A 21,079-nucleotide genomic window follows, 5' to 3' on the forward strand; every position below is an offset into this window, starting at 1 on the left:
ATAAGAGACTTAGGGACACAGGTGGACAGTGGTCTCAACTTTGATAACCACATCGCCACAACAGTCAGGAAATCCTTCTGTGTGGCACACCTCATCACTAAGGGCTTTTCATCCAGAAAAAAGGATGTCATTGTCCCACTGTACTCATCCCTCATTAGACCCATTATAGAATACAACACCCCATATGGTATGTACCTCTCAAGACATCTGCAATAACTGGAAAGACTGCAGAAATACCTCACTAAAAGAATCACAGGCCTAAAGCAGATGCCGTATGCTGACAGTCTAAAAAAAACTCCACCCTGTACTCTGTCGCATATCGTCTACTTAGAGGCAATGTCTGCTTAACATACAAAGCCATGTCAAACCCAGAGCAGTTGGACATGCTACACTTAAAGAAATCCCAATCCCTCAGAGACACACGCTCCAGGGATCTAAACCTTGTCATCACAATGAACAAAACATGATGGAGGGATAGGTTCCTGACCCAGAGACTCCCCAGACTCTGGAACAGACTGCCTATACATGTCAAGCAGAGCATTTCTTTGGCCCTCTTCAAAAGGAACCTTGATGATTGGATGGGAGATGGGAAATTCACCCCAGGGATCACGTCAGTCGCCCTGCTAAACAGGGGTCCAGGGATGTAAATACTGTGCGAAGAAATAGCCAGGGAATTGTTATGGCTAGGGTTGTATAGGCCCTAGGGCCAGTAGCCTAGTACCAACCTATGAACCTATGTCCTTTGTCTACAGCCAAAGAGGATTTTATTTGCCCAAGTCCCTAGAGCACCTTCCACAAGGTGTATGGCTATCTGTTCAGTTTTGTGGTGAAGAACATTAATAGATGACATTTGTAGCACTGCTAAGTTGGTCCAATGCTCATACCTTTATTGATCATTACAAATTGCATTTGGTTTCTAGGAACAGAGCTACTTTTGGCTCAGCAGTAGTCTGGAATATCCTTCCATGAGGACCACCGAAGGCTCATCTAGATTGGGACTGTGTCCCATCAGTTGAGGAATGAATGAAAATGACAACATCAGTTACAAAAGTTAGGTACTCACAATAACAGTACATCTGCATTGTCCATTTTCATTCTTCCTCATTTTCACGCCCTCCTAACCCCCTTCCCACTCCTTGAAGGACCTAAAGGGTAATGCTTTGGGAACTATTGCTCTTGTTTGAGCTCTATTTCTATTTCTGTCATCTCTGCTTTTTAAATTCCGTATAGTATCAACAATGGGTTACTGGTGGCAGCAGACTCGATCTGAGGTATGTTTGGTGAGTGGGGCATTGTGGGTAAAGGGATGAGCTTGAGAGATGGATCCGAGAAACTGAAAAAAAAGCACCCAAGTTGGATCTGAGACCCATCAGTTGAGGAAGAATGAAAACAGACAGCACAGATGCATTGCTATGATGAGTACATAACTTTTGTATCATTTCAGCCAGTCTGTCAAATAATACAACTCGCTCTCCTTTCCACTACTGATATGCAGGATTTGAAAGACTCATTTTCTTGGACTTAAAGCAGTACAGGTGTGCATCTGTTAGGTACCAAACTCAGAGTTAGTCATGGAGTGTCAAGGCTTTATGTGGCTGTAAAATCTTGGAAGGACTCAAAGTTGGAGCACCAAGCCAGCCAGATTGTATCCAAGCGCGGCTCTCAAGGACCCCATGTCACTTTAGATGGACTGGGATGAAAAGTTCTTTTGTTATAGAAGTACATAAATTTCATTTAATAGGCTGTCTTTTTTGCTCTATCATTACTGTTTTCATTGCCTTTAACACTCGTCTACTGCAATTAGTTGGTCACTGTAATTCTTAACAACATTGTTTGCATAGCTGAACCATTAATGAAGATGGGGAAACAACGAACAGCAAATATGCTTTCAGCTGTACAGTAGTCAAGTGCAAGTAGTAGTAGTACTGACCACAGGAAAATGTCAGTGTTTGTAGCATTTTATTTTGTTGAGAGCAGCATTTTTGTCATGCAGTACTGAGGCACAACATTATTTTTTAGCTTTTTGTCACCGCCCCCAGCAAAAATATTCTCTTGCATTTGACCATTTCCTTATCTGTTGCTTAGTTCTATAAACATATGGGCAAAGACAAAATACAGAGGATGTAAAATAATGTGTAAAATTTTAAAGTACTGTAGTACATATTCAGTATGATATAATCAAGATTTTGTGACAGTACTCAAAGATTAACCTACCTGAACTGTTCTGAAAGGGCAAAGCAGTTGTGAAAATGTAATACATGGTTTTCATAAGCAAACAAATTAATAATTAAATGTTTTTAGTTGTAGCTTACTACTAGTATACTGATATAAGACGTCTGTTTTTAGTATGTGAGATATGGAAGTTGTACATAATAACGAATACGTTAACCATTTTCTTGTTAGCATCTGCTTTAATCTTGCTCAGCAAGGTTATCCAACAGTTCATCATTTTTTTCTTAAATAAATTTATAGTCTTTTTTCTAATACAGCATGGTAAGTTATTCTCGGTGACAGGAATCATCTTATGGAATGCATTCTCCTTGACGGCTACTTGAAAAGCAGGTTTGACTAATGTTTATGCACCCTAGTCATGTGTCTTCCAAGGGATAGGTCTAGGAAATGAGATTTAGCTTACTAGCTAGTAAGAAGGATGCTAGGTTATAAGAGGTAGCTGTCAGGATTTAGCATTTTGAAGATAAACCGTGATAGTAAAATTGTGGCTGTTGCTGTGACTGGTGACCATCCAGCATTTTGTAGGAAGTGACAGTGGTACTCACTGTTTTTTCAGCAGGCATGCAAATCTATGGATTTTTATTGTGTGTAGTCTGTAACAGTTTTGTATTGTACGTAGAGTTCAGTGTGACTGTTAATAAGGCATATTCCAGTATGTGTGGTCGTTGTAGCATTATATTATATTGTGACACGTATACAATTTTTAAAACATGACTGTACTGTTTAAACTTTATTTAGAGACTTCACCCAGTAAATGCCTTGCCATAAGTGGCACAGTGTCCCCAACCCTGAGTAGGCTGTGTTGTTCCATGGAATGCTTCATCTCTCTTATTCTGGCACCTACTGTCTTCTATTTTTCTTTACATTTCATTATGCCACATTATATGCATTTATATGTTTTGTAGCATGTTACTAATGATATGGTATTTCTGTGTAGGCTGGTATAATTGAAGAGATGCTAGAAGATACATTTGAAGGCATGGAAGATGAGGAAGAAATGGAGGAAGCAGCTGAGCTGGAGATTGAAAACATTTTGTTTGAGATCACTGCAGGTGAGTGACTTCCTCAAGATTAGACATGATCACCACCCAGATTGTTTGAATATCTGTGTGTAAAGTACTGAGTCTGCATTTTTCCTTCATAGACACTTGTTCTTCAGCAAAGGCAGGCAGCTCCACATTCTCTTCTGATAATTCTCCCATCATTTCTTTTATTTTTCACTGTGTTAAACAGCTATTGTTGATGATTCATCCTCTGTCCATGTAACAGGACTAGGTAGTGGAGGGCTGTTCCCCAACTCCCACATTACCATCCAAGGCACACCATGCAGAAAGATCTGCTATACAGCTGATATGTGTGCATTATTGGCATGCATACTGATTTGTAGCTATGAAGTAAATGAAATTACATTGTCATTATCCGAACTTCTAGGAATTGTATCCAGAATCGCCATGTATTATTTCTGGTCATTATCATGATTCAGTTGTAATGTTTTGGAGGTTCAATGTATAAGCAAAATCAAAATAGATTCCAAGTCGACAACGCTGAGTAAGCAAAAACAAGCAGATGTTCAACATACTGCTTACTCCCAAATGGGCAGTAGTGCCCCACTACCCTCCCTCTGGCACTCTGTCAAAGTTCAGAATTCCTCCCACTGCCTCTGTGAGGGTAAAGGACCAGTCACTAGACAGGAACAGGACAACCGTTGACACTCACAGATAGGACTCTTCCAGTTTTCTTTGTGACAAAGTCAAATAAAGATCTCTTGGAATACTGCATGTGTTGTTGTCAATCTCACCTTTATTCTCACATATGAGTCGGATCCAATCCATTGGATCTGTCTTGGCCTTATGCAGAAGCTCGTGGTCTCCAACTAAGCTCTTGGACATTCTACCCTTCCCAAAATGCACCTCCTATTACCTTACATCTCATTTGCTGCTTCACTGGAGATGTGGTCCTTTGCTATCTCTGGGCTAAGTGAAAAGTTTTTTTGCTTTCTTTCTTCATATTTTTAGTTTTCCTGGAAGTTTTAAACTCTATTTAGCTTACAGCTCTTATGTTTGGATTTTCTTGTAGAGAATTAGACTTGTACCTTTCCTACCCTCCTAATGTCCATGTTTTTTTTAAACGACTTTTCCCCTTTCTTCTCCTTAGCTAAAAAAAATGTTTGCTAGTTTTAGCATTTCTTACTGTTTAGGGAGTCCGCTGTTTTTATTAGGATTTCTTTGTCCTTCCCTTTTCTTTCCGACTTCTTATATACATATATGCATATAACTCTTTACATAGTTAGGAGTTTATAGATAGGTAGTTTGTTGTTGTTCTGATTGTTATTGCTAGAATTAGCTGTATTGTTTATTTAGTACTTGTTGCTATTGGTGAATATGTCTCAAAAGGACAAGGGAGACAAACCATTAGGTTTCAAAAAATGCAGTCAGTCTGGGAAGAAAATGCCTTTGAGTAACTCTCTCATTTTGTGTGTTTATTGTTTGGGGCCATTACATTTGCAGGAGTCCTGTGGTATATTTCACACTTTCAACCAAAGAGCTCTCTTAAAAAGATGTAACAAGCTCACGTTAAAGGATATGATAAAAAGCCCCTTTGCCGAAGCAATTTTGGGTAGAAAGGGGTCCTCCAAATCAGGTTCTGCTTCGTCTTTTTCCACTCAAAAGTCTGATAAACTGAAGAAAAGATCTCCAGGACTGACAAAAACTCCAGAGTCAGCAGAAAAAATGGCTAAGTTGTCTGCTCCAATGGTTCTTTCGGAGCAGTCAGCTCATGGATCCAAGGGAACTTTGGCGAATTCTAAGCTATTGGTTCCGATTCCCTCAGCTGCAATAATTGGCACTGTATGGAGTCAATCACCTTCCTTAGAAAGAGTGTCCTCTCTGCTCCCATCTCCAATCTTTCAGAAATCACCAACCCTTCCAAAACAAATAAGGATAAAAACAGAGACTGCACAGGTCCCAAACTGCCAACGACGCTTCCGTTAAGCTAGTCGCCAGTTCACTGGTACTCAATGAGGTGCTTTCGCAGCCCCTGATACCCACTTTGATGGATTCGCAGGCCACTACCGAGACCCATTCGGAGTCTGGTATGCCGCGAGACTCTTCTTTGACTACGGAACCTGCGGATGTCTCTACCTTGGATGGGTCCAGAGCCTCTGTGCAGGCACCGGCTTCCGAGGAAGTTCTTTGAATTACTGATATTCAACATAAACCGATGACTTCTTTTGCATCTTCAGTTCTGTCTAAAACTACCTAGTTTCTAAGGGTAAGAGTATGAGCTTCGCCTAAAAAAACAACCCAAACTCAAGCACCTGCTTCCTTGCCACAATCTCAAATGCTTAAAATGGCAGAAAACCTGATCATGCTGATTAGGGGAAGCCAGCATTAGTCTCCTAAGAGAAAAAGAGACCTGTCCCCAGCAACTTTAACTGATCCAAGTGTCCAACAACTCTGAGGTTTCTGAATGTGAAGACATGACTTGATCTGCTTATGAGGATTCAGATGCAGAGGAATCCATTCCCTCTGCTTCCCCTCCAGAGGATCTTTCTTTTGGTGAAACCCTACATACTTTAAGAGACCATTTCCACTGAGAATGCCAGGATTATCCTCGGACCAAAAAGAGACTCGGAGAATTTTTAGATTTGCCACAACATAGACCTTTAGCTATCCCTCCTGTTCTGGACGTTGTGGATGATGTCTTTATGGAATCCAGTCTAACTCCTGACACTTTACCCCCTGCTCCAAGGAAACCAGACAGGTACTACAGAATCCCTGACTCTCACAAATTTCTTTTCAAAAATCCTACTGCTGACCCAGAGGTCATTTCCCAAGGGCTTAAAGGTATAAATAAGCCACTACAGCTAAGAATCCCACCCCTTTGGACAGGGATTCCCGAGCTTTAGGCAGATGGGGTAAAAAAGAATACACCTCTGCAACTCTCGCCATTAGGGTATTGAATTGCCAGTTTCACATGCTGAAATACCAGCAACATATTATGGAACTTAAGCAAAAATTATCTAGCCTTACAGACTGTGCAGAAAATAAAGAATTACAAGAGCTTATGCATTCTGCAAGCCAAGTCAGCAAGCATACCTTGCAATGTGGGTTTGATGCCTTTGAAGCATCTTGCAGGGCAGCAGTCACTGGTTCTGTACTGAGAAAGTATGTTTGGCTTAAGGAGCAGACCTTTCCAGACCATGTCAAATCAAAATTAGTAGACGCTCCTTTGAATAAGGGCAATCTGTTTGGCACCATAGCAGAAGAGGCTCTAAAAAAGATGGAAAAAAAGCTAAGTCTATGTAGACAGTCAAAAGAGCATTGCCCTTCAAAACATTCGTCCTTTCCAGCCCCCTCAAGGCCATCTCAAACTAGACCAAGGGGAAACAGACCCCCCCTCCCCAGATTACAGTCTCAGGGTATGCAGAGATCTAGGCAATGGAGTACCTCCACTTCTAAAACAGGGAGTGCTACGCCACCCCCTTACGGAAAGAATTCACAATGACTTCTCAACTCCACTCCTCACCTCTGCCCGATTGCTCGTGCCCCTAGGAGGAAAACTTGCCAACCATGCAAAAAACTGGACCTCCATCAGCAAAACCCAATGGGTCCTCAACATTGTATCCCAGGGGTACACATTCTACTTCCACACACTGCCAACCCTAAAAGGGTTCCCAGACCTTCCTCCAAACCAGTGGGCAGAGGCACAAAACCAAGTTCATTCCCTGCTCTCCATAAGGGCAATTTAACCTGTTCCTGCAGAACAGATAGGTCAAAGGTTTTATTCCAGACTTTTCCTGGTACCCAGAAAAGAGGGCACTTGGCGCCCAATCCTAGCTCTTTCCATTCTAAGCACCTCCCTGGTAGTACCAAAATTTAAAATGCTCAGCCTTCAGCAGCTTCTTTCTATGCTGCCCAAAGATGCCTGGCTAGTCACCCTAGACCTAAAGGAAGCCGATCTACACATCCTTATGAGGGAATCATACAGGAAATATCTACGTTTCAGGGCAGGATCCATGCATTATCAGTTCTCTGCACTTCCCTTCGGCTTATCCACTGCTCCCAGAGTCTTCACAAAATGCCTGGCTCTAATCATTGCCTATTGCAGACAGAGAAAGATTCAAATATACCCGTACTTGGACGATTGCCTGATTCAGGCAGACAGTCAGGAAAAGCTGTTGCAGCACCTGACATTTGTAAAGAACCTTCTAACCTCCCTGGGGTACACTATCAATGAAAAGAAATCAAAACTAGTCCCCAGTCAAAAGATTGTGTTCTTGGGAGCAAGCTTGGACACAGCATCCCAGATGGCATTCCTTACTCCAGAAAAACAAGCCCATCTAACAGGCTACTTCACTCTAATGGCCACCACAACCCATCTATCCACAAGGAAAATCCTGCAGACTCTAGGGTTCATGGCCTCTTGTATTCTAATAATTCCATATGCCAGACTCCGTATGAGGAAACTTCAGTGGTACTTAAAATATCTTTGGTGCCAACTTTCTCAGGACCTGGAAACCATCATACCTTGTCTAAGGACAGAGTTTCTTTGGTGGGCAGCAGCATGCAATCACAACAAGAGTCTTCCCTTTACGCAACCCCACCTCACCCAGACCATAACCACAGATGCATCAGACTATGTCTGGGGGGCACATTTGGATGACATGTGCATTCAGGGCCTCTGGAGCCCAAGTCAAATTAATCTGCACATCAACCAAAAAGAGATGCTAGCTGTTCAGCATGTTCTGACAGCTTTCAGATCCCTACTCTCACCAGGACTCCTGCTAATAAAAACAGACAACACCACAGTTATGTGGTATATCAACAAGCAGGAAGGGAACCCACTCTTACCCACTCTGCAGGCTAGCCATGACTCTGTAGAACACGGCCTTGGACATGCATATTCATCTGCAAGCTCAATTCCTGCCAGGCAAACAAAACTTTCTGGCAGATGTAAGCAGAATTTTCGTAGACTCACACGAGTGGCAATTAGACCCCAGCACTTTCAGCCTTCTAACCCAGAAATGGGGGACCCCGGAGGTGGACCTTTTTGCCTTCCCCTACAATCACCAGCTCAGCAAATTCTGCACCAGGACACCTCACTGCAAGGCCTGGAAAGTGGATGTTGTATCCTTCCAGTGGGTAAACTTCTCAATCTATGCATTTCCCCCTCTGCCTCTTCTTACAAGAATATTACTCAGGATAAGACAGGACAGACCATGAGCAATCCTGGTTGCCCCAGACTGGCCATGCCAGCACTGGTACCCACTACTGCGCAGCCTGTCACCGGTGCCACTATGGCACCTACACCAGATCCCAACCCTCCTCACTCAGCAGTAGGGACAGATCTTGCATCCGCAACTGCAAACCCTGAGCCTTGCAGTCTGGCTTATTCCTTAAATTCTCCCCCAGTGACCAGCCTAAGCAAGCAGGTGCTGGACGTCATTCTTGAAGCCAGAAGATCCAGTAAAAGGAAATCCTATGCTGATAAGTGGAAAAGGTATTGTTCCTGGATTCAGTCTAAAGGAGCAGACACAGCATTGCCCTCCTTGCCTCTAATCCTGGATTACCTAGCAGATCTACTTCACAGAGGCCTATCCTTCTCTTCCATTAAGATCCATGCCTCTGCCATCTCTGCTCATTACAACACTGAGCCACCTCTCTTCTCTCACCCTTTCGTCAAACAGTTCCTGAGAGGGGCCAACAACATAAGGCCACCAAGGAGAGCCCCCACCCCTGCTTGGAACCTTAACTTTGTACTGTAAAAGCTCATGCTACCCCCCTTTGAGCCTGCATCGTCAGCAGAGTTAAAATTCCTCTCTTGGAAAACAGCCTTGCTTCTGGCCATCACTTCAGCTAGAAGAGTGTCTGAGCTACAAGCACTTATGGCTGTGGAACCCTTCATTATTTTTCATCCTGACAGGGTCTCCCTCAGGACTAACCCTACTTTTATGCCTAAAGTGGTGTCCAGTGTAGATCTCAACCAATCTATCCATTTGCTAACCTTCTTCCCTAATCCTCTTAATAAAGGGGAACGAATCCTGCACTCTTTAGATGTGCAGAGACAGCTCAGATTCTACCTTGATAGCACTAAGCCCTTCAGGAAATCTCACCAGTTACTAGTCAGTTTTGCACCTGGGGCAGAGGGCAAGGCCATATCAAAACAAACAGTTTCCAAATGGATTGCACACTGTATCCATTTCTGTTACAAACACCATGGGAAACCAACCTCTCAGGGGGTCAGAACACATTTCACTAGGGTAACTTCTACCTCTACAGCATTCTTCAGGGGAGTCCCTACCAGGGACATCCTGGAAGCTGCTACCTGGAGTTCTGTTCACACCTTCACCAAGCATTACCACCTGCCTATCTTTTCCAAATCCAGGGTGGGTTTTGCAACAGCAGTCCTGCAGGACATACTAGCCAGCCCCAGTTCTTCTTGACTACCTCCACCCATTCTTCAGCTTTGGGAGTCAACACAAGTGTGATGACTGCAACAGTGAAACGCGAAGGACATAGTGCAGTTGTGTACACTTACCGTAAATGTAGATGTTCGAGTGTATTCACTGTAGCAGTCCTAGTTTCCCACCCTCCAGCCTCCTTGTCTCTCTCTCTCTCTATGTCCTTCTCTATTACTCACCCCTTACAGGGCTATTGGTATTTACTTTTTACTGGTGTTTTTTTTTTCCACCATAACTTATCTCCCTGTTTGGGGGGGCTCCTGACATTTGGGGTAAGAAAAACTGATGTAATGGCATCTGATGCTTATTTTTATACCCCTGACGACAGTCCTGGAGTGACAGCAACCAACGCAGAAATACTAAGTCTCTGGTATTCAGGCCGACTGAGGGCTACCTGCAGGCAGATAACCCAAGTGTGATGACTGCAACAGTGAATACACTCGAACATCTACATTTATGGTAAGTGTATACAGCTGTACTTTTCTCCTGCTCCGACTTCAGCTCTGAGTTCCTCTGCTCTGTTGGAGCAGGAGGAATCTGGGAGCTGCAGCTCTCTGCCTGGACCCAGTGACAAGGATCGGACCTCTTTTTCTTTGGATTGGACCTTGCCTCTCGGAGCTTCAGAGTGGTCGAGCTTGGCTTCCACCTCCGTCTCTGATCTTCCCTCTTCGGATCATGGAGGACCCTTGGCTCTGATGGCTTTTTCATCGGCTCCAGGAGTTCCTCACATCAGTGGCAGGGGGCATTTGAGGCCATTAGGAAAGCTTCGGCTACTTCTCATTTAAGGGTGCAATCTTCTCAGGATCTCCCTTCCCATCCTCTACCAGTGCCTTCTGCCCCTCATTCACCCCTTCCACAGGGACAGCGGGATCCCAAGCCTCAGGGTATCCGTAGGGTGACCGCCATCTCTTCCAAAACTTCTCCAGATTATCCCACTGAAGAAGTCCCTCGGAAACGAACTTGCAAGAGGAAGCATTTAGACTCCCTGGAGGAGTCCACCACCACAGATACTGACCTCAAGGCTGAAGAGTCCCCATGGTCTCCTCTTAAGGATGTCTCATATGGAGATATTCGAGAAATGTTAAAAGAGAGAGGTGACTGGGAGTCTATAACACCCCTTTGGCAGAGGAGTCAGACTAACTGAAGGTTTTGAGTCCTGCCCTTCCACCTCTCGGGTGACCCTGCCTTCCAATGAGCTTATTGAGTTAATCTCTTGGAAGGCATTGGAGACCCCAGACACCATTGATCCCACCCTGAGGAGGCATATAAGTACGTCACCGCACTCCCTCACAGCGTTCCTTACTAAGGGAGCTGCGGTGGATGCCATGGTCATGGCAGCAGCGACTAAAAAGGAACTTTCTAAGACCAGTTCCACTATTCATCATCCTAATACAAATTCTAGGATGATGGCTAGATATGGAAAGCACATATGTTCTTTGCTGGGCTTTACTTTGTGCTCACTGAATTGTTTGACACATTTTACTAGGCTGCAAAGGGATCTGCTGAAGGAACTATCAGATACTCTACAAGGAACTGTGGCAGATGAGGTCACAGATAAAGTAGCCTCTCAGCTTGCCACCCTAAATTCAGTTGTTAATTCATCCATGAGACTGATTTCTTGTGCAGTAGATGTCGCTATTAGCGCCGCAGGTTTAGGTATTTCTATTAGGAGGGAGGCCTGGCTGTGACTTTGCGATTTCACGTAGCCCTTCAAGTCTTCCTTTCTGAATGCCCCCTTCGATGGCTCATCTCTTTTTGGGCCCAAAGTGAAAGAAACCCTCACCAGGTGTGAACAGGAAGGCAAGACCTTGTCTACCACAGGAGTACATTTTTCCTCTCTGACCAGACCTTTTCTCAAAGGTCAGAAAGGTAGCGGAAAGATGTGGTTCCGAAAATGTCAACAGACTTTCCAGGACACACAGGATAAAAGTTCCCCCAGAGGCAGCGGAGGGAACAGTAATGGAAGAGGTCTGCAAAGTCAGGGCTCTAAAGATTACTTTATTGGCAAGCCCTTTCAGTGCTCCTGAAAGGATGCCTGATTGTTCACCTCTGGAAGCAATTGGAGGTTCATCTGTCTCTGCACCCACAGGCCTGGCTACACATTACAAACAACAAATGGGGGCGTCAAATAATATCTAGAGGATTACTTCATCCCCTTCGTTCACCCCCCTTCCTCAAAACAAAAGAATCCCAGACTTGCCACCCAGTCAAAGGGATCAAACAACCAAAGAAGTACAAAAGTTGCTTGACAAGAGTCATCCAAGAAGTCCTCTCAAACCAACAAGGATTCGGAACTTACTCAAGATTCTTTTTAGTGCCAAAGAAAACAGGGGACTGGAGACTATTCTGGATCTCAGCAATCTAAACAAGTCGATCAAAAAGAAAGTTTTGAATGGTCACTTTACAGTCTATTCTTCATTTTCTAGGAAAAGATGATTAGATGTGCTAGATAGACCTTCAGGATGCATACTACCATATAAAATTGGATAGACACTCCAGAAGGCATCTGTGCTTCTAGCTCAGAGACGGTCATTACCAGTTTTGAGCTCTGCCCTTTGGTCTCACAACAGTCCCCAGAATGTTCATCAAATGCATACCAGTTGTTACGGCTCACTTGAGACGTCAAGGATTTAGAGTGTTTCCATACCTAGATGACTGGCTCCTAACCGCCACAACCAGGCATCAACTCTTAAGGGGAAGAGAAACTGCTATAAAACTTTCCTCTCATCTGGGAATCACCAGAAATTTTGAAAAATCTGCTCTAGAACCCCATCAGAACATGATTTTTATAGGAGCACACTTAGATACAAGAACAATGATGGCAAAACTTTCATCCAACAGAATTACTTCATTGAGAAATAAGGTAAAGGTTCTTATTCATAAGAAAAGAGTATCTGCAAAATTAGTACTACAAGTCTTGGGAACAATGGCAGCTTCGATAATACTAGTGCCTCTAGCCTGCCTTCATATGCAGATCTTGCAGTGGCTGTTGTCAACCCAATGGTCCTTTCTAGATCTACCAGTGTCTCACAAGATCTTGACTACCAATGTATGCAGAAAGGATCTTCATTGGTGGAGTTGTTCTAATCAAATCAGTCAAGGTCGTCCATTTGTACCCAAACATCCCCAGGCCACGGTGACCAGGGATGCCTCATAGATGGGGGGGGGGGGGCATTATCTGGGAAGGACAGTCCAAGGCACCTGGTCACCCCACATGGCCCTTCGAATATAAATGTTCTAGAGATGAGCGCAATACTTCTAGCATTGCAAGACTTTCAAGACTCTCTTCCTCTGGGAACAGTAGCAGTCCGGTCAGACAATGTCGGTAGTCTGGTACATCAACAAACAGGGAGGAACCAGATCTTATCCACTTTGTTGGGAAGCCCTCCGTGTTTGGCAATGGCCGATATCTTCCAACTGCTTTCTGATAGCAATGCACAATCCAGAGAAATCCATCATGACAGCAGACAAGCTCAGCAGGGCAATTCTGATGCCTCAGGAGTGGTCCCTCAAACAAGAAGTTGTGGAAAAGATTTTCTAGAAGTGGGGTCAGCCTTGCTGCAGTCTCTCTGCATCACACATGACCAACAAACGCAGCAGCTACTTTGCCCTAATCCCCCCTCAGGGGAAGTCACCGAGGAATGCACTGGTACACGATTAGCCCCCGGAACTTCTATATGTTATCCTCCAACCCCCTTAATTCCCAAAGTATTACAGAAAGCAAATATGTTGAAGAGAACAGTCATCCTCATTGCCCCTTATTGCCTCTGACAGATTTGGTGTACTTTTCTTTGGCCTCATTTTCAGGAAGATCCTTGAATTCTGAACCCAGGTCCAGACCTACTTTCACATCCACAAGGGATGGTTCTTCTGGACTTGAAAAATCGAAAATTGACAGCATGGCTGCTGTAATTCTAATGATAGCCTGACATCCTCTTTTGTCTTCTCTAGTAAGAGATTTTGGTCTGTTCACATAAATCTTTCACACAAAAACTTTATAGAAGCAAGTGGAAAATGTTTGTCATGTATGTGGGCCATGGACAGGAATGTTGATCCTTTTACTACTACACCTCACTTCATTCTGGATTTTCTAGCAAAACATTTTAATGAAAGTGCTGCTGCAGCTACTGTAAGAGTTCAGTTAGCTATGATTTCTAATTATCATTAGGAGAGAATGGTTCTCCCATCATGTCTCATAAGCTTTGTAAGACTTTTTAAAAGGAATTTTCTTGCTGAAACCACCTTAGAAAAGTCCTTCTCCCCCTTGGGATTTGAATTTTGTATTATGTCATATGATTCATTCTGCATTTGCGCCTTCAGCAAATTATGATTTAAAATTCTTGGCTTGGGAAACAATTTTTAAATTACCTTGTCAAAATGGCTTTCTGATTGTATCACTTTCATTTATAAAACCCAAAATAAACAATTTCCCAAACTAGTCAAAGCACATTCTATCAGAGTTGTGGCTACTTCTTCAGCTTTTCTAGCCAGAGAATCTTTAGACAGTATTTGTGCAGCAGCCACATGGTCAAACCGCCATACTGTTCTTTCTTATTGCAAAGTGGATTTGGCCTCCAGGGGTAGAGCTTCCTTTGGATCAGTGGTGAGAATAAAGGCCAGATTGACAACAACACATAAAGAAGTTGCGTACTTAACATGTGTGTTATCCATCTCTGCCTTTATTCTCACAACCTTCCCACCAGTCCCCTTCGTAGACTCCTGGAAGAACAGTTGATCCAAAATGAGATCTTCCAAGGACTTCTTGTTATTTAAAATGCTTAAGTACTTTGAATAGTATTACTTCTGTTTTCTTTTATATAACCACTGACTACTTTCTTGGGCAAACAAGATCTGTGGTAATGGGGAGGTGCATTCTGGGAAGAGTAGAATGCCCAAGAACTTAGTAGGAGGGCACGAGCTCCTGCATGAGGCCGAGACAGATTCGATGGATCTGATCTGACCCATATGTGAGAGTAAAGGTGGAGATGGACAACACACATGGAATGTTATGGTAAGTACATAACTTCTTTCTCTCTCTCTCTCTCTCTCCCTAGGTAATATCTGCTGCAGAGCTCAGACAAGAAACCCCCTTAGTTTTATTTCCTCCCTTTGCCTTTTTTTGCCAGTGTTTGAATAAAATATTATGCCAATCTGCTTATTTTTTTCATGTGAAAAAAATGTATTCTTTAATGTGATTTGTCTTATTTTTTTAATTTCTCCAAATCTTTTCGGTTTCTAATACCATGGCAGGAATGGACCCCCTTCCTGAGTCAACGTACAATTAAAGTTCATGAAATTAGTATTGTTTCACTGTTTGATGTCAGCCAAAAGTGGTCTTCACAGGACCTGCAGTGTGCCCAGTAATGACTCCTGCAATTCGTAGAGAGTTACATGTATTGGTAGCTTATCTAAATATGCTTGTAGACTCTGTTTTATAAGACCTGTTGCTCCTACTACTGTTGAAACTATCCGAGTATCTTTCTTCCACATTGCTCTAGTTTTTGCTTGCAAATCCTGATATTTTATGATTTTGTGTCAGTCTGTATGCAGGACACTGTAGTTACTGGGTGTGGCAATTTCAATGATCAGTGCTACTTTTGTCTTCTTTTCTTGGACAACTATATGTGGTTTTCTGGCATCTATCTTTTGAACTGTTGGCAATGGATGATACCATGTGATGTAAACTTCATCATTTTCTATGATGCTTTTCGGTTCGTTTCCAGTGTTTTTCAGCCACTTCAGTACCATAATGTTTGCACAATCCCCAGTGCAACAGTCTCACCACATTATTATGCCTTTCAGTATACAGTCCTTCTGCCATTAGTAGGTCACAACCAGCAACAAGGTGTGCAACTGTTTCCAATTCTGTTTTACAAAACCAGCATTTGTCTCTTTCTCCCACATGTTCAGTGGACTTTGTAAACCAACCTGTACATAACCCACTTTCTTGGGCCGCCAATGTTAACCTTTCATCTCTTGGTTTGAACTCACCTCTCTTTAACCATTCCTGCGTTCGTTTCTGATCAACATGAGGTTCTTCAGAGGTTTTCTATACTTGCAACTATAGTTATGATTTTTCCATATTTCTTGCATTTTCATCTGGTCCTTCACCTTATATTCTTCCTTTTGTTTTTTGGCACATTCAGTTGCTACCTGATTTTTATCTTCTTCTGGTTTGATTTCCATTCCTGTTTGACACAGATATGCTTCTACTAGGTTAAGCAGACAAGTCATCTTAGATTTATTCTCCTCATGTTTCAAAACTTTCACTACGTTTTGGTCTTGTGAGGTCAGCAAATATGTGTAGAGTCCCATGATTACAGATCTATACATGTAATCAATTTCAAGGAAGCCCATCCCTCTTTCGGAACGAGGAATATATAATCTTGGTATGCACTGATTTTTATAGATCATTTGGTGAGCATGAAGTATCCTTCTTGTTTTAATATCTAATCTGTCCAACACGTTTTAAGACCAGTCAGTTACTCCAAAACTGTAAGTTAGGGCAGGAATAGCAAATTGGTTTATAGCTTGGATTTTGTTCCTAGATGTCAGTGTTGTTTTCAGATTAATTTAAGTCTTCTGAAGTATTCCTTATCAGGTTTTAGACAGATTTGTTCATGTTTTATTGCTGATCCTTCATCAGTTCCCAGGTATTTATACAGTTCCTCTTGCTCAAGTTCTTGTGTATCACATTCTTGTCCCAAACTGATGTTTTCCTGGTGCTGCAGTTTTCCTGCTTTAAAGGTTGCTTTTGCACATTTATCAAGGCCAAATGACATTCTAATGTCATTTGAAAAAGTTTTGACAACCTGCAGCTGTGCTTTCAGTTCCTCATCTGATGATCTATACAGTTTTAAATCCTCAATAAAGAGAAGATGACAAGTCTTTAGACTCTGTTGTTTTCTTGGAGCCAAATTACCATGGCCTAAGCTAAGTAAACAGCTTAATGAGTTAAGGGCAAGGCAGAATAGCAATGTTGACAGAGTCACCCTGGAATATCCCCCTTTGAATTTTGTCCCTGGGATAATAATTTGTCCTTTATCATGGCTTAATTGCAAAATGGTCTGCCACTGTTTCGTGGTCACTGTAATGTAGTCGATAAGTGTGGGATGTATCGTATACATTTTTAAGCACTCTTTTATCCATGAATGTGGGATACTATCAAATGCTTTTTTGTAGTCAATCCATGCCATACTTAGATTCTTCCCCTTTTTACAGTTCTCCACTATGACTTTATTTAACAACAAATGATCCCTTGTTCCATATGTCATTTCCATATATCATTTTCAAATCTAGGTGCTTAGGATTTCCCACCTTGGCTGACCTGGTGTGACTTGGTTTGAACTCTACATTTACCTACAAAACGGAGTCTACAGGACTGCAATTGGTCACCATAACAAAATCAGTTTCTCTCAGCATTTAAGCAGAGTAGGTTGCCCACAAAAAGCATTTGTTAAGCTTTCACTTGCAGTGCTGTGTAATTAAGCAGGTCACCATTTTGGTCAGCCATAGGGCTCTTTTTTCTACTTGAGTATTTGCCTCCTTCCCTTGTAACTTAAACTGACTCTTACATTAAGAGCTATAATACTTACCTTATAGCTTTAGGACACCTTAGGAAACCTTCCATATATCATATCCATATATCATTTTCAAATCTAGGTGCTTAGGATTTCCCCCCTTGGCTGACCTGGTGTGACTTAGTTTGAACTCTACATTTACCTACAAAACGGAGTCTACAGGACTGCAATTGGTCACCATAACAAAATCAGTTTCTCTCAGCATTTAAGCAGAGTAGGTTGCACACAAAAAGCATTTGTTAAGCTTTCACTTACAATGATGTGTAATTAAGCAGGTCACCATTTTGGTCAGCCATAGGGCTCTTTTTTCTACTTGAGTGTTTGCCTCCTTCCCCTATAACTTAAGTAAACTGACTCTTACATTAAGAGCTATAATACTTTACCTTATAGCTTAAGGACACATTAGGAAACCTTGAAAACTGCAATAGCCCCGCTACATTCACCCTTGCTACGCTCGGGCTCTCTTCGCTCCCCTCCCTGCCCCCAATACCTCTAAATTTAAAGTACTATAGCCACTCCCTCACTTTCTAGATCCTATCTGCTTTCATCTGGGATAATTCCTCTCACCCCCATTCTTTTACCTACATTTTAATAGCACCTATTAGCTTTCATCTGCCATTCTCCCATCCCCCTTCCAGTACCTTTACCTCACCACTCTATCTTCTGGTGTTGCATTACCAGGTAAAACAGTTCCTTAACTCACTAGCTGAATCACAAATAATGATATACTCCTCTTTACTACCCCTCTTGTTCGCACCTACCTCCTTACCTTGTATGAAAACCAATTTCTCACAGGATTTCAGGTCCCGAAAGGCCGTACTATCACCTCAGCTGTAAATCCGCCCACCTTCAACCATACTTACAGTCCCAGGTCCTATCCAACATCTTGTTCAGTCTATCAACATCTCAACCCCAGGCACATTAGCTCTAGATCCAAACACTACCACAAACTAATAAACAAATTCCTGAAGTTCATCACCAAGTATAGACTTAACCTAATACTTGGTGGTGATATTCACCCTAACCCTGGCCCACCCACTTCATAGGTTCATAGGTTCATACTAGGCTATCTGCCGTAGGGCATTTATAAGCCTAGCCAGAATGTGTTTGGCTTTCGCCACCCGTTTTAAATTTATTTTGCTATGCCCTTTTTCGAGGTTAGTATACTGTGCCTCAGTCTAACAGTGACACAGAAGTGATACCCGGGGTAAACCTACGATCTCCCATCCTCTCATCAAGATTCCTCTTGAAGAGAGTCAATGAGGGACTCTGCCTAACCTGGACTGGGATTTTATTCCAGAGTGAAGGGAGCCTCTGGGTTATGAATCTGTCCCTCCAGCATGTCCTATTTATTTCATTGCTGAGGTTCAAGTCTCTCGAGCGTGTAGCTTGATGGGATTTGGATTTTCTGAGGTGCAGCATGTCCATTAATTCCGGGTTGGACATGGCTTTATACGTCAGGCACAGATCGCCTCTGAACAGGCGGTATGCCACTGAGTAGAGCTGGAGTTTCTTTAACCGGGCAGCATATGGCATCTCTTTGAGCCCTTTGATCCTCTTGGTGAGGTACTTTTGGGGTCTTTCCAGTTGCTGCAGGTGTCTGGTAAGGTACATCCCAAAAGGGGCATTGTACTCAGTTATGGGCCTGATGAGGGATGAGTAAAGTGGCACGATGACCTCCCCTGATCTAGATGTGAATCCCTTCATGATTAGGTGGGCTATATAAAATGTTTTCTAACCACTTTGGCCACGTGGTTGTCAAATGAGAGATTGCTATCAACTTGGGTCCCCAGGTCCCTAATTACTTCTTCTGTACTTAATGGATTACCACCTATGTGGTAATTTGTGGGCACTTTGTTTTTGCCAAAGGGGATGACTATACACTTTTTGGCATTTAGCTTGAGGCCATGGCTCTGTCACCAGTTGTCTGTTTCTATGAGGCCCTTTTGGAGGATGCTTGTGTCGGCTGGAGAGTCGATTATGGCCCAGTTTGCAGTCATCTGCAAACTTGGTCAGCTACAGTCCTTCCGTGTTGGCCTGTACCTCCGAGAAATATATACCGAACAAGAGAGGTCCCAGGACTGAGCCTTGTGGGACACCACTTGTAACTGGTTTGGAGTCTGACATGGCTCCAGCAATTCTAACCATGTGGGTTCTGTCCTTGAGCCAGTTTGCAATCCATCTAGTGACAGAGGGGTTTATATTTAAGCTGGTGAGCTTATCTATAATGCCCGAGTGGGGTATTGTATCGAAGGCTTTTGCGAGGTCCAGGTAGGCTGTGTGGACCACCTTCCCCTCGTCAATGGCCTTGGTGACTGTTTCAAAGAAATCAACCAGGTTTAAGAGGCAGGATCAGCCCTTAAAGCCGAACTGGGTAGGATCCAGTGTTTGTAGGTCCCCAATATCTTTATTTATGAGGTCTATGATGATCCTTTCCATAGCTTTGCAGACCAAGCTAGTCAGGCTTATGGGGCGATAGTTTCCAGGATCCGTTGAGGCACCACCTTTATGTAGAGGGACCACTGTTGCTGTACGCCACTCTTTGGGCACATATCCTGTAGTAAGGCTGAGATTGAACAGTAGTTTTATGTTTGGGTTTAGCTCTTCTTGGAGTTCATGTAGGATGCAGCCTGGGACACCGTCTGGTCCCATTGATGCTGTTTTTTTTGCTTTGGAGAGGATGGCTCTTACCTGAGCATCTGAGATGTCAGGGGGGCAGCACTCTGCTGGGATAGATATTTGCCCTTTTGGTGGGGAGGGGGGGGGAGAAGTTTGTGCTGAACCTGTCAGCTAGGATGTTGGCAATGTCTGTGGGTTCAGTGTATTTTTTGTCATTTTGGACTAATTCTGAGCATATCTGGGAATTACCACCCAGGTTTCTAACATAACTAAAGAAAGCCTTGTGATTATCCTTAGTGTCCTGTGCAATTTTTCTCTCGAAGCTGGCCTTAGACAATTTTATGTGTGCCCGTATTTTTTTGCTAATACTGATCAGTGATGCCTTCCCTTTTTGGGATTTTGCTCTATCATTTAGTAGCGTCCTCCTTCTATTGTATAGTTTGTTAATGGCTGGGGTCCACCAGACAGGACATCTGCCTTTGGAGGATTGGGTCTTGGTTTTATTTGGGATCGCATGATCCATGCATTCCTGAAGGTGTTCATAGAATGCGTTTATAAAGGATTCTGCGGTCTGGGCGTATTTTCCACAGGCCCGGGGGCTTTTAAGGATTCCACCTCAGTTTTGAGGAGTGTGAAATTTGCTTTAGAGAAGTTTTTCACTGTGGTTTTCTGGGCAGGGGGTGGGGTCGGGATGTGAATATCCAGTGAGATTAGTTTATGGTCTGATCTTACCAGTGAGGGATACACTTCTGGTCTGGAGCATAGAGTCCCCATGTTGGTGATGATCAGGTCCAGTATGTTTTCCCCTCTTGTGGGAGTGGTAACAAGTTGTTCCATAGCATTTGAGTTTATAAATTCTAGGAACCTTTGGGCTAGGGTGTTGGAGCTAGAGTAATGCTCCCAGTCTATGTTTGGGTAGTTGAAGTCGCCCAGTATAATGGTGTTTGGAGAGACCTTCATATTTTCCAGTGTTCTCAGGAAGGCCGAGTGGGGTTCCTGGGTTTGGGAGGGTGGTCTGTAGCAGGCTATAAACTGGAAGGCAGTTTTACCCACTGTTAGTTGCACATGGATAGTCTCTGATGCTTCGTGCTTTGCCACCAACCTGGAGGTGTGGGTATCTTTGATGAATATCGATACTCCCCCTCCTTTTGTGGTTCGGTCCAAGTTTTGGGGCCGAAAAGCATGG

At 43.1% G+C, this 21,079-nt stretch overlaps 1 protein-coding gene across 1 annotated transcript in view; it reads left to right on the top strand.

The window, feature by feature from the left end:
• CHMP3 (charged multivesicular body protein 3) overlaps positions 1-21,079 on the top strand; it is a 547,243-nt gene that overhangs the window by 387,876 nt on the left and 138,288 nt on the right. Inside the window, exon 5 of the mRNA XM_044063986.1 lies at positions 3,170-3,284. Coding sequence (XP_043919921.1) covers positions 3,170-3,284 — 115 coding nt within the window. The remainder of the gene's footprint in view (positions 1-3,169; positions 3,285-21,079) is intronic.

Source organism: Protopterus annectens, chromosome 2.part2 (assembly GCF_019279795.1).
Source record: "Protopterus annectens isolate FY-2018-M chromosome 2.part2, PAN1.0, whole genome shotgun sequence".
Taxonomy (NCBI): Eukaryota; Metazoa; Chordata; order Ceratodontiformes; family Protopteridae; genus Protopterus; species Protopterus annectens.